Below are 24,210 nucleotides of genomic sequence, written 5' to 3'. Positions count from 1 at the left end.
GATTATATATAATTCAAGCAAATATCGCTTCATGTACATGAAATCATCTGCCCATTCGTATTGTTGGAGGGCCTTGTTAATTTCCATTCATTCGTACCTTGGACTTTAGAGCATCTCCAATATCTATTAACTTTTAATTTTTACGAACGACAAACTAGCGATCACAATTATTTTGATATTTCCACAAAAAACTGGAACAACCGAACAATTTTAAACCGTGTGTCATTTGGCCACCAACTAACCCGACCATGTAATGTTCGTCCCCAGAATATTCATCTTGATATTAGTCCATTACAAAATACATATGTTTTTACATAATTTATTTGATTGATGAGCCGCTCATTTATTGTGATTCAAACTTGATTTTCATTTTTAGTTATATCTATACCACACTACTAGTCATAGAGACGATGCGATGGTGGAATGACGGCAGTGGTAGTGGCGGTGATGGACGGTAGCAACGATGGTGACGGTGTATAAAAGTCCCAAGTTTGCAAGGATTATGTAATTAACAACTAATGTAAATTACTTTAATAATAAACAACGGAAAAGTAAATAAGTTTAATCATATGTATTATTGATTAAACAGTAAATACATGACCGTTTTTAAGAAGATAGAAAAGGGAAATTATTAAAAACTTAACAATATTACAATGATGTAAAACACACACTTAGTGTAAATATGGAACACACCAACAAGAGTGCAACTAGGTTAAATGATGCCTTATATAGAGTGAGAGAAGACATGACAGTCCATACGATGTTGACACAATAAAGGTTGTCAACCATTTTATTGGTGTGTAAGACTAATCTGCGGGTGTCTTTATCTTCATCTTGTTTGTTTTCAAATCGGCTATGAAAGAGAACCACCTTATTACCATTTTGGTACAAGCCCACTTATTTTCATTTTGCTTTATCAACACGTGTCTTTAGGGACCAAACTTTTTATCTTCATTTTTCCGTCTATATTTAACTTACAAAACTTGGTTGTGAGCCACTGAACTTATCCTTAACTCTGAAGATAATTGATGATTGCTGAGGAGTCGTTGACGAAGTCCAGCGCTGAGTCTACTCAGCGAATCCATGACTCAACAGTGTAATTAGTATTGTAAAGATAATTGATGTAAAATAGGTAGTATAGTATTTAAGTTTTAAAGATAGATAATGTAAATTAAGTTTATTAAGAGTATTTATAGGTATTCTAATAGATTTATTATACTCGTATATATTTAAGTGAAGATCATAAAAATGGAAAAACATTTTTAGGTTATCATAAAAGGAATAAATGTTTTATAATGTATCTTAGATATATTTATAAAATTTTCAAAAGTTATGAAATTTGGTCTATTACATTCATTTTTAGGAATTGCTAACTAATGTCGGGCATCGTTAGCGTATTCAAAGAAATATGAGTTTCTTAAAATAAAAGAATACATATTTATCATTCAGTGTAAGATGACAAGATTCAACATGATTTAATGTCCATTAAATATAATTTCGTTTTAACATTTATTACATTGATCGAAATTTTAAAAAACTCGGAGCTCAATATAACTAAGGACTCGAGGGGCATTAGTTAGCAATTATTTTTATTTAGAATGGTGATTTGCACACAATTAGATTTTAACTATACACCATTAAATGTGATTTATTTAGAATGGTGATCTGTACACAATTATTTTTATTGACCGGGGCTCACTCCACGGCAGCTACAAAAAATAATTATCATTCCTAATTAGAGCCGCCATTATTCTCCCCTGAAACCCTCACTGTCACACACACACAGTAGTGTGAGCGAGCAGCCATGAACGTAACATCTCTTCGGCTAATAAACCCAAATCCGGGCCCCACCACTTATTCTAGTGGTGGTCCACGTAATGGCACCACATCACTCTGCCACTTTTCTTTCCAACGAAACAACAAACATCACTTGAAGAAGAAACACGTGGGCCCTATTGCGTGTTCGCTCACCGTTGAGAAACAAACGAGTCAAACTCCGAGTCGAATCGGTGAACTGGGTCAAGTTTCGGGCGTGTTGGGGTGTCAATGGGGTGATGAAGGTAAAGGCAAATTGGTTGATATTTTAGCTAAACATTTCGATATCGTTGCTCGCTGTCAGGTACTACTATTCTTTTCTTATTTTTCAATTTCATTGTGTTTTGTATATATATATATATATATATATATATATATATTGTATTTGGATGTCAAATTGGTTATGTGATGGTTTTATTTAAGGTTTTTTTTTTGGTCTAGAATACTGTTCATTTGAGTGATTAATGGTTGTGTCTCTGTTTGTTTGTAAAAACTAAAAGTGATGATTTTTATAATTAATATCAAGTTTATGTACGAAAAATTTTGGTTGTACGTATAATGTTATGATGATAATATAAAGATAATGCATTTTTGAACTTTTAGTGATTAGGAAGGGATGTGAAATCATATTTTAATGAAGTAATTAGACGGAAATTAGTCTAATGGCATGGTAATTTTTATGTTATATAAGCAAATATTGAGTTTGCATTTACAACTAGTATGTGGCAGGTTGTTTTAGTGTTCATATGTATTCTATAGGACTGACTAGCATAGTACCTGTGCATTACGATGGTGGTGGCGAATAGTTTCAGGTTGTTTCTCGTTTTTTTAGCGGTTTTCAGTTGATAATCACGGTTTAAGTTACACACAACTTAAACCAATTACACTAGGCGCAAATATTTTATGGGTGACGTCGGTCTCGTAATGAAGAGCTTTCTGATTAGTCAGTTTTGTAAGCCAGATAGAATAGATCTTATTATCGTTAGTCGTAACTATGAAACTACTTAATCAAAGAGTTCAGTTTGTTATTCTAGCCTCTAGCTTCAAGCTTTGTTTGGTGGAAAAGACTCGGTAAACCTCAGTAGTATGCCCCAAGCCTGATGAAATTATGAAACTACTTAATCAAAGAGTTCAGTTTGTTATTCTAGGATCAATACTCTAAGATCCTTATGGTTACATAGTTTGCCAGCACTAAAAATTTATTGTAATGTTATTTCAGATCTAAAAGGACTACTAGTAAAGTTGTATTTGTTAATATATTGGCATGAAAATCTGCCGGACCCTTTAAGGACTTGAATTTTTTTTTTTTTTGCTGCTTAGGATCTCACAGCTCTACCCATTTTAATGTAAAGCTATTACAAAATTCCTGACTTTGTGACTTATGAATTGAGTCCAAAAGTTTAGTATTCTGCAATATTAGTACGAAACTGTTCCAACTTTATCATCAAACCCAATCTAGGTTTTGTGTTTACAATTAACTCCCTCCACCTTTTAAGCTGACACTTCACATCAACTTCTGGTTAAGTTTAATGGTTCAATACTTCAATGTAAGTTTCATTCGTGTGCTGTGTACATATATAAAGGGTAATGAAGGGAACCCTAACCCCGGTACCACAATTGGATACCCATCGACTCACTCGTATGAGTCATATGATGCCAGTACAAAGAGCATTCTGGTCTTTTTACCTTTCCTTAACTTTCTGTCATTTTAATTTTAGGGTGGAGCAAATGCTGGGCACACTATCTACAATTCTGAAGGCAAGAAGTTTGCACTTCATCTGGTTCCCTCAGGGATTCTCAATGAGGAAACTATATGTGTTGTGGGAAATGGTGTCGTGATTCATCTTCCCGGGTTCTTCAAAGAAATTGATGGCCTTGAATCAAATGGGATTTCTTGCAATGGAAGAATTTTAGTTTCTGACCGGGCTCATTTATTATTTGATTTTCATCAAGAAGTAGACGGGCTCAGAGAAGCTGAATTAGCCAAATCTTTTATTGGAACAACTAAAAGAGGAATTGGACCATGTTACTCTAGCAAAGTGATTAGAAATGGTATAAGAGTAAGTGACTTAAGGCATATGGATACTTTCCCTCAAAAGCTTGATCTTTTGCTATCAGATGCAGCTTCAAGGTTTAAAGATTTTAAGTATACTCCTGATATGCTTCGGGAAGAAGTTGAAAGGTATAAAAGATTTGCTGAGAGGCTGGAACCGTTTATTTGTGATACAGTTCATTTCATGAATGACTCAATATCACAGAAAAAGAAGATTTTGGTGGAAGGTGGTCAAGCAACTATGTTGGATATTGATTTTGGGACGTACCCTTTTGTAACTTCATCCAGTCCATCGGCTGGTGGAATCTGCACTGGTTTAGGGATTGCTCCCAGAGTCCTTGGAGACATCATTGGAGTGGTAAGCCACCACTTCACCTATTTTGGATCATTCCAACTTTATATAAAGTGTGGCAGAATGGGCGGGTTATGCAAAGGATCAAAATAATTACTCGTACTTTTTTCTACTAGTTAGAAATACGTTGGTTGATCTTAGATGCTTCCTAACATTTGAACTTTCTTATAGATAATTTGTGTCAAATACAGTTGCGTATTATTTGAACCATGATCAATTTTTAACGCAGTGTAGGAGAATTTTATACATTAAACCTTCAGGAGACCCTTGACTACTTGAATTAAACCTTTTTCACCTTTAAAGTAACTTTTCCGCTAGGCATCTATGTTTGAGCCAATAAATTCAAAGCACAACTCGGATTAATATATTTGTAAGGTAATCGGTTGAATAATACCTCTAATCAATCCTTGATATATAAAGCTCCCTACTTAGTTGTAAGTAACTGCTTTCTTGGTGCAGGTTAAAGCATACACCACTAGAGTTGGATCTGGACCTTTCCCAACAGAATTAATGGATAAAGCTGGTGATCTGCTGCGGTTTTCTGGTCAAGAATTTGGCACTACCACTGGTCGTCCTCGTAGATGTGGTTGGCTCGATATAGTTGCTCTTAAATATGTTTGTCAGATAAATGGATTTTCTTCCCTCAATCTTACCAAGCTTGATGTTTTGTCCGATCTTCCTGAGATTCAGTTGGGGGTGTCTTACAAAAATTCCGATGGTACCCCCATCAATTCTTTCCCTGCTGATTTACATGTTCTAGAGCAGTCAAAGGCAAGTGCCAATTTTTTCTTCTCTTTCATGGATTTCTTTTTTTTTTCTAATAGTTTTTTTGAAAAGATGTAACCGAGCTTACCCATTTTATTGATTAGTTTCTAAGCTATTGTGTTATTAAACGTACTTAAAAAGTTAGGAAACTTGCTTCCTGAGTTTATCAACCAAGTTTTTAAAGTCCATTTCTCTTATTAAGAAATGCACCTAAATTATGTGTTTAAATTAGACAATTGGATTTTACAGACTTAAAAGAAGCAGTTAGACTTAATCAACAATTCAGGGGAAGTTGGTTAGAGCTAATTATAAACCTGATTTTTTAGATTTATGGTTTTAAGAAATGTATGATAATAAAGTCTTTTTGGTGTTAACTGAGTGATTGGATACTACTTAAATCTCATGAAAGTAGAGAATACAAAATATGAAGGCTGGCTAATGGACTGGTGGGTCAAACTAGTATGTTGTTTGGTGGGTTAGCTTGAAACACCCTTTTGGCCAAATTTAAATAATCATCAAATTGTACAAGTTTTCATAATGAAATACTTTAGGAGATTTTGATATTCAGTAACAATAAACTTCGGGCGGCTTTCGTGTTTCGGCCTGTTTAACCCAAGTCACTTGTTCCTTAAATGCTAGTTAGTTTTATTTTACTACTTACTAGTAGTTAGTAATATGAGATGACCTGCATTGGAGCATTTTAAAGTCATGGATCAATAGTCTTCTAATGATGCAACTTTTGGAGTCATGTAGCTTCTTGTCATTTTTTCTCTGGTGCAAAGATATATACATCATTTGGATGACTTGTTATTTTCTATGTTTTAGGTGGAATATGAAAGTATGCCTGGGTGGAAGACTGATATATCTTCTATAAGAAACTACTCTGATCTGCCAAAGACTGCACGCCAGTACGTTGAAAGAATAGAAGAACTGGTTGGCGTGCCAATCCACTACATTGGTGTTGGTCCCGGACGTGATGCTCTAATATATAAATGATAACGTTATGGAGATATTTAGCATTTCTTCAAGCTCATTGGTGAGATTGAAACATTAGTTGCTCTTTTAAGGGCGCACAAGTTCTCGGCACAAGTTGTGTGTTTTCTGGAACATACAATTTCGCCTTGCGCTTTGTAACGTATTTTGAGGCATTCTCTAAAAGATGTATCAAGAATTTATTTGGCCCATAATGTGGGAAAGATGGGATGATCATTTTTTTTAGAAGAAAATAATGCAGTGTCATTAACCAAAGACCAGTCTTTTTTACTCTTGAGCATAGATTCAGAGAACTTTACTTGGCACAATCAAGCTAATCAACATAAAACTATAGAAGCTTTATATTGATTAGTTCCTTTGAAATATAAGAATTTGACCAATAAAACTTAAGTTCAATCGAAAAAATGTTTATTACCAACTTTAAAGTTATAAAACACATGCAAATACCTCATGTTACAACAGCCATCTCATGCATATTGTATAATCCAGTATCAATGATCACTTCAAAACCTAAGCTCCAAACACTTGACATGATTCATTGACTGATCAATATTTCTCTACAATGACATGCTAGCTAGGAAGTTGGCCATTATAGAATTATCATTCACGAAAAGATCGATAATATGGTGTATGGTGTATCATTACATACGACATCTATTGATGCACCCTTTCTCTAAGTACGTTCATAGATTGATCATATTCGTTTCATTACGTTATACAGGCTTATCTGAATCCTACTACGTCAAATTTGATATAATCTTGTAAAGCCATCTTAAAAATTCCATATAGTGGTAGGCAATACTAGTTCTTGATCATGGTCATGAACATGAACATGATCATGAACATCAAACATATGATAATGATGATCATTAGATCCATGAAGCTCACTCAACACATCCCAATTGAAATCCTCTTCTCCCAAATTCGACTCTTCAACAACATCACCTTTTGAAACCGAAGATTCATTCTCTTTATGATGGTCATCTTTCTTCAACACTCCAATTTGTTGTAAAAACTCGTTGAGATCGATTTGAGGCTTTTCAATGCATTCTTTGACATTGGTTTTCTCACTAGTAACTTGAACTTGTTCCTGGCTAACTTGATCAACAATAGACGAACTATTTGAGCTCGATGAAGAAGACGAAGATGGTTGAGTTTTCTTTAGCTCTTGAAGTCTTTGATGTATCACATGAACACTTGGTTGTGCATTAAGATTAAGCAAACCCGTTGATGGAAACATTGACATGAACTTATTTGAAGAAAACCATTTAAACTTATGTGATTTATTCAAAGGATTAAAGTTGGACCTAAGATGAGGTAAGTTAAGGTAAGCATCTGGCCCATAAAGTCGTCTAGCGGCTTCATCATAAGCCATAGCGGCTTCTTCAGCAGTAGCAAAAGAACCCAACCATAATCGGGTTCTTTTCTTGGGTTCACGGATTTCTGCAACCCATTTACCCCAAGTTCTTTGGCGGACACCACGGAACTCACATGATGCGTTCTGTGGACCGCCTTTACCTCGGGTCGGGCCTTTCTTCCATGGCTTGAAAGGGGCGGTGGTTCTACGGCAGTTGTCCATTGTGGTTTGGTTTGGTTTGAAATATTTTGGATGAGAAGAAGGTGGTGAGTGAAGTGTGAATAGGCGCGGGGGCTATGTATATATAGAGGGAGTGTGTGATTGAAGCTTGAGTTTAAATGTTGTCACGTTTTGGAAAATTGGTATTTTTTTTCTTTTTGAAGCCCATGTGACCGTTGGGTTTAGTAGAGTGTACCAACTTCAAAGCCCATGAAGAAATTATATGCTTTTAGCCTTTGACAAAGTTCATTCATATAAAAGTATTATTTCAGATTTATTTTTAACAAAAATGATAAGAAAGAGAGATTTTTATGGGTCTTTTTCTATAAGTTCAAAGTGAAATTTGAAAAACTATAATTTGAAATAGTGGTAAACATAATTAAGCATGAGAGAGCTATAAATCTTGGTTTGTTCAAAAACCAGATCTTTGAAAATTTGGATTTTTGACATCCTAAACTGTATCTCAAATTTTAAATATCGGAATTTTTTTTGTTATCAGATGTTCATATATCCAAAAGTTATACTGGATTATAATCACCTGTAAATAATGTAAGCTGTGAAATACAATGTATATGCATTTCTATTTAAGGCTCATCCTAACCGTCTTGTTGGTTCCCTACGCTTAAGCGACGTTAACGTCTCACCGGTTATGTTCAACGGTTGTGTCAATTAACCGACCAATGAAAAAAACAAGCATGGTGGGTCTCATAGGTTAACTCAGATAAATAAAGAAAAAATTGCATAAAGAGTTGGTAAATTTAACAAAAACAATATTCATGTATATTTTTTTATCCTTAAATTAACGGAGTTAGTTTTTCTCAATTCAAATTATCGAGAAAGATAGGTTTAACCCGGTATCTTCATAATCGTTTCTAAGCTATTTCCTAAATATGTTCGAACATGAAACTTTTTTTTCCCCCATAAATATATTCGAACATGAAACTTATTTATCCACTAAACTAATGTAGGTAAGGTAACTAGTTGACATTACCATATTTGTCCTTTATCAGTTAATGAATAGTCTCACTTCACTCATAGGATACTTTGTTTGTGGACTCATTTCAACTCCAAATAATCTCTTTCATACATAATACACAAGACAAGAGAGTAGGAATACTATGATGTTGATGATGTTGAAGAGAAAATCACCTCAAAACATTGGAGACTATCACGAGTTGTTATTCACATGTTCTCCTGAACATTCACGGTTTCAATCTCTTTATCACTTGTTTCCCATGCATTTTCATTCACCAACTTAACTAACATACACCCACACATACACACCAGAAGCAAGCATCTGTTCAAATGGATCTACACATATGTATATGTTCACATGTCTCATTTTACTAATGTATAACTCAAATTCGATTGTGCATTAAATTAAAAAGTGGTTCGCGAAACAAGGGGCCGAAAATAATAATACAGGATTCATCATTCATTAGCAAAAACGGCAATAACTTTATTTTTCTTCTGGGAACGGCATATGTTTAAATGCATACTAAAACTAGCAAGGTCGAGAATACGAACACCAAACGCCTAAAAATCCCTATGATTCTATAAACCACACCTCGAATCAAATCAATAAGACACTCGCTCTAAAATGATACCTCTGAAACAACTGAAGCATATTTACAGACCTATAACAAAAGCTTTGTTAAGAAACATTAAAGGATGATCATTAGATATTTTATATTTCATACACTATAGTTTTTGTTTCTTTGACGCCTCCTTTTCTTTGCACATGTTTCTCCATTTATCCTTTAAGTCTATCGTCGTCCGACTTCTGTCAAAAATGTCATGTCCAAAATCTAAGATCTCCTTCCATGGAATTACTTTATTATTGGCGATTGAGAACTTCTTCACCCCTTTCTGGAAAAGGTGAAACAAAAACCGACATCAACAATATTTACAAGTACATGTTATTTAGTTAGTAGAAGAAGACATAGCATAATCACGAGTTAGGTAACACGTTGAAAACAAGCAGGTTTGGTTGACCCGAAACACTTTTCAAAGTCCTAGAAAAAAGCTGAAAGATGATTAATCTGATTACATAAACAGCCTATGATGTAGTGATTTGTGACAGAATCCTATTTGTTTTGTTCATTACTAAAGAATCCTATACAGTCTTTATATTTATCCTCTAAATTACTCATATATAGGAGATCATAGGAATTCATTTTGCACCAGAAGCTATTCTTGGAGAATTTAGAATCCCTTCCATCCAGATATCGGTGGGTCTAGATGTGACATGGTTTAGGCGATATGATTCCGGTATGTTATTACAGTAATCATCTAAACTTTTTGAATAAAAATGATTTAGTTGGTACAATGCATGAAAAAGTAGTGTATCTGTACGCATTTTTAATACTAAAAATATTTCGGCTATATACACAGGTGTTCGTATGAAAAGCATGTAAAAAAGTTCATAACCTAGTTAAAACACATAGAAAGTGAAGAAACTCAAGTACCTTGAGCATATCCTCCTCTGGTTTCGACCATTGGAGTTTATTTCTTCGTGCTAAGGTAATTGTTGGAAATTTCCTGCAGATTAGAATGAACGTTGATCAATTATCATCATATGTCAGTACAAAAAAAACTCGTAGAGAACAACACCGTTTGTTAGTGAAGGTTTATATTGCAATGCCTCAAACAATGACTGTTCATTATGGAAAGCTTGCTCTCACACACAGAACAGATGGTCAAGTCAAAGTAGTAATTTTGAGCAACTTATGAATTGGTCAAACGTGAAAGTGTTGTGTTTTTACTCAAACAGGTTAGGTAAAAAGGACCAGGCCAGATGGGTTAAAAGCTTCTTACATTGAGAAACTGGTTAAACGTTTTTTTTATTACCAAAGTGTTTTAATGTGTACAACTATTGTAATACTAACACCGCTTTTTTGTAGTCATTCTTACCTTATATGTGCAAGTAGAAAAGAAAAACACAAACGTGTTTGCATGTCAACCCAATCTGTTTTGACCCATCCAACCCACTCATGTTGCACACCATAGGCTAACTGAACCTATCAAGGCTGTGTTTGGAGAAAGGACTATAGGCATTATTCGTGTGTGGGATTTCCGACTTCTATTCTAAATTATATGGAAACACATTTGCAAAAAAATAGTTTTTCCAAGATGAAGAACTTACTGCGGCGATTCACTCTTACTTCGTCTTCTTGACTGACCAGCCACCAAGGACATCGGTGTGCTTTTTTCATTATGTGATGGTTTACCTTTGCGAGGGCTGGATATTGTCTGATGAAGTGAGTCGGCTGGTGCACAATCTTCTTTACCTCTATTTGGTGTATCTTCATTGTTATTTTCTTCAAGATTTTTTCCCTCAGCCCCAATTTCTCGCGATTCATTTGTATCCAAGTAAGCTCCTTTTTTAGAGGATGTCTTTGGTCTATGTTTGACCACTGAGCCTAAAAAAGCTTGTAAATCTTTCCTATTCAAGGAAGCCCTTTTCTTAACTTCCAGATACTTTGAAATTGCATGAGAATATGCACAGAATGGGCAAAAAAAGATTCCATTTTCATCAAATGCGGCTGCAGAACCTAAACAGCTCTCGTGAACTCTGATTGGGCAAGCATCAGAACCACAAACCAATAACTGACCACTTCTGTTACACTTCATACATAAACATATCTCAGTGCCATCAGGTGTAGCCAAGGAATCTTGACTGAGTGTATATTGAGAGCTCACAAAAGCATGCTTCTTGGCAGTAATGTCACTCCTCTCATCAACGTACCTCTCGCCATCGGTAGCAGCTTCAAGTTCACTATCAGTTTCCATGGAATAGTTTCCTTCACCAGAAGGCCGACTATTGGAAGCATTTGGTAGAATATCATCTTCAGGGTCCTTAAATTCCCTAGCAAACTCTAAATTCTCCATTGAATCCATTGTTTCTTGAGGCACACCATTGCCAACAGGAGGCTGCTGTTGAGCATGAGCTATATTAGTATGATCACAACTCTCTTCAAGAACCTTTGACACGGAAGGATCCATGTGTTTTGTTGGCATGTTTTCATCTAACCCTTCTGCAGGGGGGTCTATACTCATTGCATCTTTTTCAGTGCAATCAGACTGTTGCAATATGCTTTCATCTCGTTTACCATTTCCTTTTCCAGGTCTTGATACCAAGTTGTCCATAGCTACTGTATTTTGAGCACTAGGACTGAAACTGACCACGGGACTTCTATTTTCATCTATCCCTTCTGACTGGATCTTTTTTTTCAATGATGCAAGAAGAGGGTAATCGCCTTCAAGAAGTACTTCCTTAAACTGTTTCATCAAACAATGCAGCAAGATGTAAAGAAAACCAAATATGTTTCTTTAGCCATTAGTGACATATGTGCATATAATAAGAAACTATTTTTTACCTTTAGTACAGGGCTTTCAGGCAAAGAAGCTCTTTTATGCAATATGAAAGGACGGACATCCCATTTTTCCTTTTCTGTCTCCGTCATTGTTTCAGATGTCTGTTACATTCATAAGAGTATAAGACATAATATTTAACTGATACAATGATTTTCAACTAACATTAAATTAGTTTTAACTTTTTCAACGAACAGCCACATTACCTCATTTAGTATCTTGTTTAAAACATCTTCACAGCTCTCTGATGGATCAAAAGAGATTTTAGCATTTTGGGAAATATCAGGAACAACAATATCTTCCTTCCCACACATAAACAAGCTCTCCAAAATTTTCAAAGAAACGATCTCCCTTGCATCCTTTCCCAAATCATCCGGGATTGCAGGTGCCTTCTTCACCAGACCTGCAACATAGGAAGTATGCTTATTCATATATAACTATTTCCTTATGGGAAATTAACCAAAAACTAAAAATCATATGTACCAGCTAAAACAGATGAATCTACTTCCTTGAATTTTGCAACATATTGGATAACCCAATTCCATGCCATGATTGTTGCGGAAGAATACAATTTATTGGACATGAAGATAACTGTTCCAATGGGTCACTTGCCACTATAACGTTTTTCCCGGTTAATTACATGCCATGACAGCATATAAGTTTTCTCCAAACATACAACACACGTTCTCTCGATACATAAAACACCTTATGGCTCTACAACTCAAACACTGCAAAGCATGAACAGATATGCAAATCATTAACGGCCAAAACCATTTAACACTGCAAGAAACTTACTGCCGATATCATAATTTTTTTTAAAAAAATCTGTGTATTACTGAATCGATCTAATTGACAGACAATGAAAAAACTTGGCATACTGCAAAAGGTTTAACAATAGTTACCACCACATACCCCTAGGACCTAGCTAGAGTAAATTCTACTTCTATTCAAGATTCATACTTATATCTACCACATTATTTATCTACTTGTTGAGCTCTAAGGTACCAAACTTTCCTTTTAAAGTAATTTAATCAAATTGGTGTCTCTAATTTTACCGGGATGTATAGACTAATAGCAAATGAATAAAGTTTTATAATGCTGGAATGATCATCACGAGGAAAAAGCTAGATAACTAACACAAAGATTCACCGGTTCACACAAACTTGCATCCAGTAAAAGTAGAGACACCAATTTAAATTCTAAGGTAACAAACTTCCTTTTAGAGTAATTTAATCAAATTGGTGTCTCTACTTCTACTTTTACTGGAATGTATAACCTAATAGCAAACGAATAACGTTTCATAATACTGGAACGATCATCGTCAGGAAAAAGGTAGATAACTAACACAAAGATTCACCGGTTCACACAAACTTACATCCAAAACTATCGATGTACTTTTCATCTTGTTCTAAATGAGACAAATAAGGGTATTTGGGAGTGCGTATAGCTTATCATTTCATCTTTTAAGCTATAAGTACTATGCACTCCCAATCCCATTTTTACCGTTGAGCTTTGAAATGATACCCGCGTATCATTTTGTTCCTACATATTTCGTTTCTTTAGAAAGACAACTGAAAATAGGTCAAGTTCTTGTCTGCTAGAAATAACAAGCAGGTATATATCAACCTTCTTATTTAAGACTGCTTATTCCTTATTAACGAAAAATAAAAAACCAGCAAGGTTGGATAAGTGGTTAATACCCTTGTCTCTGGAGACATAGGTCAAGGGTTCTATCCTCATATCTTAGATAGAACCTGGAAGCAGTCTCTCTACATCGTCGTGGTAGGGGTAAGGCTGTCTACATCTTAACACCCCCCCCCCCACCCACCCACCCCCCACCCCCATCCCAAACCTAAATTCCTGGCTCCACTGTTATGGATTTATGACCTCGGGTTTCAAAACATATGTCTATGGTCCTAACGACAATTATGTTTATATCTGTACTATGAAGTATCTAATGCGACCTAGCTTGAGTTTTACAAAAAAAAATAAAAAAGAAAAAAAAAAAAAAGTAAATTGACAAGAAAATAAAAAGTGAAACATGAATATGGTTAGAAAACATACCTGAGATTATAACGGGCACACAAATTGATTTATTGACACTAACAACTAGAAAGATTAAAGCTTTTCTTTTTTAATTATAATAATATAAGATTAGATATATAATTGGAGAAAAAAGAGTGTGTGTTTGTGTGTGTGTGTGTGTGTGTTATACCTGAATGAAAAAGGAAAAAGCTTTCGCTGCAAACATTACATTCCCCCTTTTTCTTTTTCTTTTTGATAAATAACGAAAAACCTTCTTGAAAGCTTTTTTAATTTTATTTTTTTTTTAATTGCGGATAATTTGCTGTCAACAAGAAACCTAACTTATGTTGAATTAATCGGGTCTTCGTTAGAGCAAACTCCAACCAAACCGCCCGAATACACGTTATTTAATTGGGATAAAACTTTGACCTTTCTGCAGGACTCAAATCTATTTCACTTGAGAACTTTATTTGTGAAATTTTTTAAAATTCTCATATTTTAAACTCGATATCTCCAGTATATAAAGTTGATGTTCAACCATTGAGCTAATATGACTAAATATTAAAAATGTATTGAGCAATCGAGCTAATACAAAAAAGCAAAAATAATATCATAAGGCTCAAAACAAGAATTTGAGTTAAATCAAGTAAAATTCACCAAAGCCTAGAGCCAAATTATGATATAAAAAATATATAAGACAAAATAAATAAGAAAATATTATATTTTTTAGTATTTGAAGTTGTCAAAATTTTCACTTATAATCTCAAAGTGAGGAAATTACAAATAATATCAAAAAGTTGGTTATTTTTTTCATTTTTGATACCAAACACATACGTCATTTGTTTTTTTAACGTTAACACCCCCACGTGAGGGTATCAAAAAAGAAAAAATAACCAACTTCTTGATATTGTTTTAGTCTTGATTTAGTTGATGGTAACCGGATATGATCGATCTGTGGGTGTCCATTATAGATCTCGGTTGGTTGTGATCACGGTGGTGGTCAGAGGTCTTGACTAGTGGTGATTGAACATTGTTGATGGTGGTCAGAGGTGTTTGTTTATATATCCGGGTTGATGGTGGTCGAAGACGATAATTGGGTGTTGATTGATTTAAGTGGTGTTGGCTATAGGTGGTGGTCCGGAGGTGATGTGGAGGTGATGTGCGGAGATCATGGTGGTTGGTGGTGATTTACCGGATTATTTTTTAAACTTAAATAAACAGAATTTGAAAAGTATATATGCATATAATTAAGAGACATAATTGCATTGAACATTTATGAGAAAAGGGTTTGACTAAAAATGAGTGATGATAATGGGGGGGGGGGGGGGGGGGGGGGGTATTGTTAGGGATTTTAATCTCCATCCCCTGTTTCCAATTGTAATCTTCATCCCCGTCCCTATCCCTGACAAGGATATAAATAACATCCCCATACCATTCCCACCGGGGATACTTTATTTGAATAAACATATATTTATTATAGCGTAAGATAAGTAGTAGAACGTTTATTTCGACCTTTTCTTTTCATATATAAACTAATATTTATGTTAAATAATTGAGAAATAAAGTATAACACATAATAGGTATTAAACAAAAAACTGTAAACTTAAAAAATATATATATATATATATATATATATAAACTTAAAATAATTCTAATAAGTATATATAGTGTTTGCGGGTTTGGGTATGGGGATTGAGGATTTACGGGTTCTCATCCTCGTCCTCATCCCCATCGGGGAATAGAATTGCATCCCCATACCCGTCCCCATCCCCGGTCAACTAAGGGATTCTTCGGTCATATCAGGTTCGGGTACGGGTATTTTTGTCATCCCTAAGCCAGTCTAGTATGATTGTAAATGACATCTTTTTTAATAGGGATTAGTTTTCTCGAATGTAAGAAACTTTGAACGAATGTCTATTGTAGGAAATAACTAAACTTGTGTGTATTGTATGTAAACAACTTTGAAAAAATGTTTATTGTATGTAAGAATTTCGTTTCAACCAATTAAAATCTGACAAGTGGCACCTGTATATGGTTGCCACGTATGTTTTCTTACATACAATAAACATTTTTTCAAGTTACTTACATACAATACATATAATTTTAGTTTTTTCCTAATATAGATATTCAGTCAAAAATACTTACATTCTAGGAAACTAATCTCTTTTTAATAATTTATAGATTTATCTATATCTTACTTCTTCTATATCTCATTTATGCAAAAATTTGATATTGTTGTTTTGTTGTTGTACGTATGCAGAGTTTATTATGTAGTTTAACTTGTGTTACGAGTTTAATTATGATATTCGAAGTATACTCATAATAATATTATCTATCATATCTTTGAATTATTAATTTGTTCGTATATATTTTGTTATGAAAATAATTATGTCTCCTTGTAGACAATCATGTGTCTAAAACCAAAACAAAAAAGATAAAAACAACAAAAAGAATCTATTCGATGTTTATAAGGACTTTCAAATAAATATTTTGTTAGACATGAACATGTGATGTAGAGAGAAAAATGATAAATAAGTGTACCTATTGATTCAAAATAATACCAACTATCGTTGATTCAAAAAAATATCGATAATCAGGGTATTTCACACACTTATGTATAGGGAGAAGAATATAAAATTTCATATATCAATTAAAAACTGTTTTTCTCAAGAAAACTTACATGGCAATATATAGACACACTAATATTAGATAATATCGACCTTTCATCTTCCTAATTATTCTATAACCACACAAATTATTTATGAAAAAAACTCCTATCAAATTTTTTAAAACTTGACTTTCATCAAAATGATGTTGATGAAATAATGTTTAAGAAAAATAACTTAATGAAAAAAATGTTAAAGAGAATATTGTTGGTAAGAAAACAAAAATAAAAATGTTAGAATGCTTGAAAATAATGAAAATCAAAATCATATTAAAGAAAAATAATGAAAGTTATGAAAAATGATATTGAAGTTGATTAGAATGACTTCGATTGATTTAAACATGAAAGATTTTATTGTTCTCCTATTTTCGTCGCGGTGCATATTTTCGACCTTCTCTCGTCTTGTGCCTTTGAATACTCAACGCGAGGAACATATGGAGCGCGAGTTGTGTAAAGAATTTTAAGGATTTTTCACCAAAGCTTATAACTAAAGGCCAAAGTCACCAAACTTGCCTAATTCGATGTCAGATTTATACCTCTTGGTTTCATAAGTAGGTCGAATTTAAGGGGTTTTTTTGCACAAGATTGTAAAGATTCGAGAAGCTTACGATTCGTGCAATCGTGCGGAAGCTAGAATTATTCATTAATTCAAACTTTGTTATATCAAATTATCAACTTTCGGTATTTTCAATTTTGATTTTCAGCACTTATCTTTGTTTGCGTTACTCCGATAATGAACCAAAATTTTCTGTTCATTTCTTTCCATTATGACTTTCACTACTTTCAGTTATGACCTTCACTACCTAATATCTTGCTAGTTAAGTAGTTAGTATGAAATCATTGACGTTAAGTAAGTTGTTGTCAACTTTCGTTTGTGTTTTTGTTCACTTATATTAATAGCATAATGTAATAAAGAATTAAAGATATCATATAGCGGTACACTGGTACTCAATCCAACAAACTAAAACAAACATAAAGAAGATAGACAAACGAAAACAGATTATGTATGTGTATTTTAAATCATGTAAGTTCATACATGTTTGTTTAGAAGTGAACTTTCTCATTCTAAATGGTCAAATTTTCTCATTATTGGTTTAACACTTTTTACAATTAAATTTTAGAACGAATTGCATTTTTGGTCCCTGTGTTATCACACATTTTGCAAGTTTGGTACAAACATGTGCAAAGTCGCGAAACGCATCCCTGTCATATCATACCTGTTGCAATTTTGGTCCAAATTTCACATTTCGTCTATTTTTACCGTTAAAGACATCATGTGCCCTCACTAAAAGGTAATACTGTCTTTTCATATAAACGAAGACTATTTCTGCAACTAACCAAAAACAACATACAACAAGCTTATATAATAAAAAAAAAAATTTCAATCAAAATAAAGTAACTTTCGATGGTGGTTATTGCTCAATCTACAATGCAAAAAAAGTAAAGTGTTATAAAATAAAAAAAAGGATATATTTTAGGATTCAAGTGAGTTTTAATTCGACGCCATCAATAAATACTTATTTCTATAAAAAAAAAAAAAAAAGTCCCCAACTCACATAGAGGTCTTCCATAAAAATGATATATGTTCGGATTCAAGCGATTTCTCCATAGATCCGTACTTTCACTTCTATCTCCTCCTCTACTAGAGGAGGAGTTGGGCTGATGTCATCAAACCGTGGCTGTCAACTAGATGGAGTGTCCACGTCAGTTTTTGATGAAATTGCTAGGTATTTTATGGTGTTTATAATATGTGATTTTTTTATACGTATATATGTGTGTATATATGTTTGGGCGGGTGTTTACAATTTGAAAGTGAAAAGAAAGGTGTGTGGTGGGAGAATGGAGAGAGAAAGATTAAAAACCTGTTAATTTCAGATCTATTTCTTCACTTTTTTTCATCTCCTCCTCTTTCTCCCATTCTCCTTTTTTATCCGATTGTACATCTATATCTATTATTTTGTTATGTATCAAGATACCGATTTTTTTATGAATATGAGTTGTTGGGTTTTGTTGGATTAGGTATTTTTGTTGTTGTTGGGTTTTGTTGAATTTATGTGGGTGCACACCAAGTGTTTGTGAAAAGTTTTTTAGAAGCATAATGAGCCATTTCAGGTTATTATTCTATACTCTTCTTCTTTCTTTCTTTTTTTCACTTAAATTTTTAGGTATGAACATGACTTTTTTAAATTAGGGACTTTTGATGAAAATGGTGATAAGAGTTAAGTTTTCAAAGTCTTTTTCTCTGTAGTTTTTTGGTCAGCAAGTAACAAACCACAATCAATGGGGTTCTTAGGGTTTTGGTCGAATCTAAGAGCAAGCTGGAAAAAAAATTTGAATTTTGGAATGATACTATGATAGTAATTTGTGATTACGTTTTCTTGCTCTTTGAACACTTGCTATTTGATGATAATTGATTAGGTGTCCTAACTTTTCATATTTTTCTCATATACTGAAACAAAGCCACTGGTGATAATTGTCCCTTTGAGGTTATTATTCTACACTCCTCTTCCTTTTTTTTTCTCTTAAAATATGGGTATCAACATCACTTTTGGAATGAAAAACTGAGAGAGGCTGCAGTAGGACTGCATCCTGGCATATGAGTGGTTATCTATTTGCAGAAAAATAGTTCCAGCAATAATATATGCTGAGGAGAGGCTGCAACAGGACTTTATTTGTCATCTTTGTAACCTCGAACAAAAGGTTGCAGCAGGACTTCATTTGTCATCTTTGTATATGTAGGTTTTAATAATCTATAAATGCTCTTGGTATCTTTCCTTATGTCCTTGCTTATATTTTTGAACAAATATGTTTAGAGAAATGATACACTGTTTTCTAATGCAGGTAGTTCAATTTCCGATTTTGAGAAAAAAATTTAGAAAAACTTTGATTTCTAATCAACATGAGAAAACTTTGATTTTTAAGATCGAAGATGTTGGAGATTCTGTTCGCTATAATAGCTGGAGGGGATCAACAGAATATTTATGAAAATCTCGATCAAAAGGTAGTTTATGGAATTATGTACCAAATTTCTTATAATTCTTTTCAACAAATTTGTATTATCTTCTTTACGTAAAGATCCACATGAGTACATTAGCTAATGAATTTGCTTGCTGATGGTACAATTTGGGTTGGGTCAACATGATTCTTTCATTCGTCTTTGCAAAATAACCATCATTCTTATTAAACTAGAAAAGTATACTGTAGTTTGTAAGATTGACGGATTCTGGTCATTGTGGAAGTGTAAAAATGACGGATTTTTTTGAGTTCTTTTTTATGTTCAAAGATGAATTTTATGTTATTTTTTATGTTGCTGTTATTAATCTTCTGGATGTTTAAAGAGAGGGAGGAATACGTTTGACCTGTTGGGCATAAAAAGTAACTTGAATAACCCTTAAGGTTGATGGGTCAAAACTCTTTGCCTAACTCGGTATATTCATCAAATGTGTAGGCAGGTGAGCTGAAGCCTGATCAAGTGGAGATATCCAAGCAGATGGTCTCTTACAAGCCCCAAACAATAACTCCATGTAAACATTGTTCAGTGAGGCATTTGTTACAAAAACGGTCAGCTCAAAGTTCAGTGATCCTCAGTTTAATATGGATGTCATGAAGCTTCTTCAAATCGAGCAGCTAATGGATCAATATGTTATGAATCTTTCTGGTGGTAGATTGCAAAGAGTTGCATTGTGCCTTTGCCAAGGTAAGCAATTCTCTCTACTATTTGCGTACAATTTTCTCTCTGTTTTTTGAACTCTAAATATATTTTTTTGAGTTCCGATTTATATTTTTATTTTTGAACTCCATTTTTGTGGTTAGCCAATTATTCATATAATCTCACTTGGTGTTTCCCAGCCTACTGATATTTACCTGATAGATGAACCAAGTGCATATCTCGATTCAGAACAACGTGTTGTTGCTTCAAAATTTATAAGGAGATTTATACTACACAATAAGAAGACTGCATTTGTAGTTGAACATGACTTCATAATGGCAACTTATTTAGCAGATAGGGTGATCGTGTATGAAAGGACACCAGCTGTTGATTGTGTTGCAAATGCCCCTTAGTCCTTATTGTCCGGAATGAATCTCTTCTTATCTGTAAGTGTTGCATTCATCAGTATTAGCCTAATTGTGTTGCATGAACTGTTCAGAGCCTAAAAAATCCAAAAAAATTATATCGCTCTTGGTTCAAACCAAGTTTGTTCATAATTCTTAAATTATGTACTATCATGCTTCATTAGATGTCGCAAAATGGGTGGGTTGGGTAACCAGTCCTTTTTTCGACTTCATTAATTATGAATGTGCTAAATGTGAACTATATAGTTAGGGAAATGATCTCACCTATTGTAAGAAAGTACTTTTGGGAGGTTTCTTATACAACTTGAATATATTTTAGTGGAAGTTTAATTCGGTCAATCTGTTTGGCATGTTGAACTAATATGACCCGGCTTATTTATGGTCAAATGACTTAACTCATTAAGCTAAAACCTATTTGAGCTATTTTGGATCATATATAACCCAAATCGACCCATCTATAAGTACACGGCTCAAAATTGCCATCTAAATGCTCCAGTAAGGAGTTCACGCCAAAATTTTGTCCCTTCATTGGCAATGCTTTGATATGAACCGGGCTGATTATGTTGACAAGTCTTATATCCTGATAGTTTGTATTATCCTACTGACTCCAACTTTTATTTCTCAATGCTTATTCAAGGAACCTGGGACTTTTGTCATTACCTTCCCTATATCTTATCACGGAGGTGTCAACCTCGCTGAGCCTAATTTTTAGTAATATGCAGAGCTTTCTTTTGTTCTTTTTTGTTTCTTATTATGCTTTATTAATTACCTCTTGCTTTTCGCAGGCTAAAATTGTGCTGAAGCCGTCAATTTTGCACTAACTGAATGGTTAATAAGTCGCGCTAAGTTGAACTTTTAGCAGGACATGGAACTATAAAGAGTTGGTTCACCAACTCTAATTTAAAAGGTAATTCAAAGGGTATGGTTAAGTTCAAGAGGTACAGTGTATATACTGTCCAAAAAGTGCGTGATGATCCAAATATACTTGTTGAGTTGGCCAAGAAGGATGCTGTCAACGAGATACTACGCTAAGTCTATAGGTTAAAGAACCAGAAAATATTACTTTGGTGTCGCATTAACATGAATTGCAACATTCATCATCATTCTTAGGTCTCTCAAGAAACACAAAATGCAGGAATATCAACTATTAAGCTTTCTGAATCATCACAAGGTGGACTGGATTCAAAGGTGATGACCCTAAGCCAACCATAATTAGTTTAGACATATATGCATTAACAAGCCATAATCGTATTTTAATGTTTAGATAGTGTTTTTGTCAAATTTTTTGAAGGATGCATTCTCTGTTATCGGCGAATTTTTAGCCGTAGATCTTGAGGACACAGACACAAATCCGCTACAAAAAAAGGGTTAATGAAACTCCAGTTGCTGAGTCAACCACGCGATGCTCCAAAAATGGTCCGGAAGATGGTCATCCCAGCCGACGTTTAGAAGCTACTTCTAAAGTCTTTATATTTTATGTTGTCATGAAACTCTTTATTATATTTTATGTTCTGTAATATGTACTTTGGTTGTCAAAGACATGCTTAGTTTGTAACCTGTGATATTTTGGTCGTTTTTTGTATCAAATGTAAAAGCATGTGTGTATGAACAACTTAGCTTGTATCTTGATGGAAGCCTTTTGGTAACTAAATAGTTGTAATGTATTTAGATAGTTTATGCATATATAAATACGCATAACAATATAATGGATGGAGCATCAGAACTTTCTGATCATGGTTCTAAACACAAAAAAATTATAGTGTAAGCAACCCCCTAATACACACCATAAAGACGAGAGAGAATGATTTGTACTATGAAAAAGGAAGTGTTTTTAGGGGGGAAACTTGGATCAAAGTTTTGGAAAAATCAAATTGGCAGATTTCAAAAGAAACTTTCAAATTTTTCATAAAGTTGAAGTGACCTTTATTGGATCATATCGTATCATGTTAAAATAGGAGGAGATTTGAAGGTGCAAGTATGGTGATGTGGTTCGATCAAAGAAATTAAGAAAGTTAACGAACAAGGAAAATATGGAATCATTATGTATTGATACTTTTATGTGAATTCAAGTTTATGATTATACTCCTATAACATTATATGATTCAATAAAGGAAATAGTAGATTCACAGTTTGGATTGATGTATTATGAATGCCGATTTGCACGACCAACCAACGAATATTATTTATAACGAGATATGTCACCCGGGCGTTGCTTCGGAAGACATGACGTTTGTAGATGTCTTTCTTTTTAAGAAAAAATTATCTAAATTTATTAAGAAAATAGTATTAGGAGAAATGACAAATTATGATACATAAACGACGCTTTTATAGGAATGACAAAATGTGTTACGATCATAATACAAATAATAATAGAAAAAAATGACTTTGATATATTAATTTCTTTCTACCATTTTCTAACCAAAATATTACATGTTCCTTTAAAAAGTTTGTGTGAAAATAAAAAGGGTTTAATGGATACCTACAATTTAAAATAAAATCCTTAGTACAAAATGTAAGAGATCAAAGTTTTTGGTGTAAATGTATTTTAAAGAAATAAAATTAAAAAAATTTACAAAGATAATAAATGTATAATGAGGAAAAAAAAGTTAAGCATGTAAAAAATGTAAGTTAAAAGTAATAATTAGAAAATAATTGACATGTGGGACCTACAAAAAAAATAAAAAAAAGTTACTAATCTTTGCACAAATCTCAATACTCCCGGGCGTTGGCCCTGGAGACATTACGTATGTGGATGTTTTAAAAAAATAATACTTAAATTTATTAAGATAATTGTATTAAGGGAAATAACGAAATACGTCTATAAATAAATATATTAATACCGAGACGACGCTCTTAAAAGAATGGCAAAATGTGTTACGAATATAATACAAACAATAATAGAAAAATATGACATTTTTAACATATAAATCCAAAGTTTTGAATTAACCTGACATACTAAAATGTCAACATAAGGTCCAAAATTAAATATAAATAAGTAGCCTAAAAGTTTGAATATGGAATAGCAAAGCCCATTAACGATAACTATATTAATACCGATAACGACATTCTTAGAAGATTGATATAATATTAAAAACAATAATAGAAAAAAAAAAGAAATAAAAATATATTTAATATTATATGATGAGTTTATGTTTTACAAATAATTATGTGTTCATGAGCCGGGAGTTAAAAGACACAAATTTTTTAAGAGGAACATGTAGTATTCATCTGGTGGTTAAAAAAAATGGTAAAAATAAATGAAGGTGGCATGCCCATGTGAAAAAAGAAATATTAAAACTTTTGTGTGAAAGTGAAACTTGTACAGTTTAAAATGAAATCCTTACTATAAAACTGTAATGGATTAAATCTTTTCGTATAAAATGATTTTAAAAGAAAATAAAAATAAAAAACGTTAAAAAAATTTAAATAAATTTACAGTGAAAAGAAGTTAACCATTTTTTTTAAAAAAGGGTAAAAAATACTTTTGTGTGAAAATGAAACCTATACAGTTTAAATGA

General features: G+C 33.3%; 3 protein-coding genes and 1 long non-coding RNA gene across 6 annotated transcripts; 2 read left to right on the top strand and 2 right to left on the bottom strand.

Moving 5' to 3' along the window:
• The first annotated feature begins 1,719 nt into the window (after window positions 1-1,719).
• Window positions 1,720-6,233, top strand: LOC122607410 (adenylosuccinate synthetase 2, chloroplastic-like). The gene is made up of 4 exons (XM_043780379.1): window positions 1,720-2,119; window positions 3,534-4,226; window positions 4,680-4,991; window positions 5,811-6,233. Exons 1-4 carry the CDS (start codon window positions 1,805-1,807, stop codon window positions 5,979-5,981), a joined length of 1,491 nt encoding a protein of 496 aa, XP_043636314.1. The 5' UTR covers window positions 1,720-1,804; the 3' UTR covers window positions 5,982-6,233.
• Window positions 6,234-6,381: 148 nt separating this feature from the next.
• On the bottom strand, window positions 6,382-7,588 carry LOC122608536 (dehydration-responsive element-binding protein 2F). Its single transcript, XM_043781637.1, has one exon. The coding sequence runs from the start codon at window positions 7,555-7,557 to the stop codon at window positions 6,751-6,753; it is 807 nt and encodes a 268-aa protein (XP_043637572.1). The 5' UTR covers window positions 7,558-7,588; the 3' UTR covers window positions 6,382-6,750.
• Window positions 7,589-8,992: 1,404 nt separating this feature from the next.
• On the bottom strand, window positions 8,993-14,157 carry LOC122608762. Its single transcript, XM_043781853.1, has 7 exons — window positions 13,993-14,157; window positions 12,412-12,656; window positions 12,135-12,331; window positions 11,934-12,032; window positions 10,700-11,835; window positions 10,023-10,095; window positions 8,993-9,423 (listed from the first exon to the last, which is right to left on the bottom strand). Exons 2-7 carry the CDS (start codon window positions 12,509-12,511, stop codon window positions 9,256-9,258), a joined length of 1,773 nt encoding a protein of 590 aa, XP_043637788.1. The 5' UTR covers window positions 12,512-12,656; window positions 13,993-14,157; the 3' UTR covers window positions 8,993-9,255.
• A 4,025-nt stretch (window positions 14,158-18,182) lies between these two features.
• LOC122607317 lies at window positions 18,183-22,343 on the top strand. 3 transcript variants are annotated; one of them, XR_006325031.1, is made up of 7 exons: window positions 18,183-18,345; window positions 19,079-19,353; window positions 19,460-19,619; window positions 20,067-20,315; window positions 20,468-20,713; window positions 21,478-21,880; window positions 21,984-22,343. It is a non-coding gene; the product is annotated as an uncharacterized LOC122607317 (long non-coding RNA). The 3 variants fall into 3 exon arrangements; XR_006325032.1 differs by lacking the exon at window positions 18,183-18,345 and adding an exon at window positions 21,330-21,375 and having other exon boundaries at window positions 18,398-19,353; XR_006325030.1 differs by lacking the exon at window positions 18,183-18,345 and having other exon boundaries at window positions 18,402-19,353.
• The last annotated feature ends 1,867 nt before the right edge of the window (window positions 22,344-24,210 follow it).

This window comes from Erigeron canadensis, chromosome 7, assembly GCF_010389155.1.
Source record: "Erigeron canadensis isolate Cc75 chromosome 7, C_canadensis_v1, whole genome shotgun sequence".
NCBI classification, from domain to species: Eukaryota; Viridiplantae; Streptophyta; class Magnoliopsida; order Asterales; family Asteraceae; genus Erigeron; species Erigeron canadensis.
This window is presented reverse-complemented; position numbering and strand designations above follow the sequence as displayed.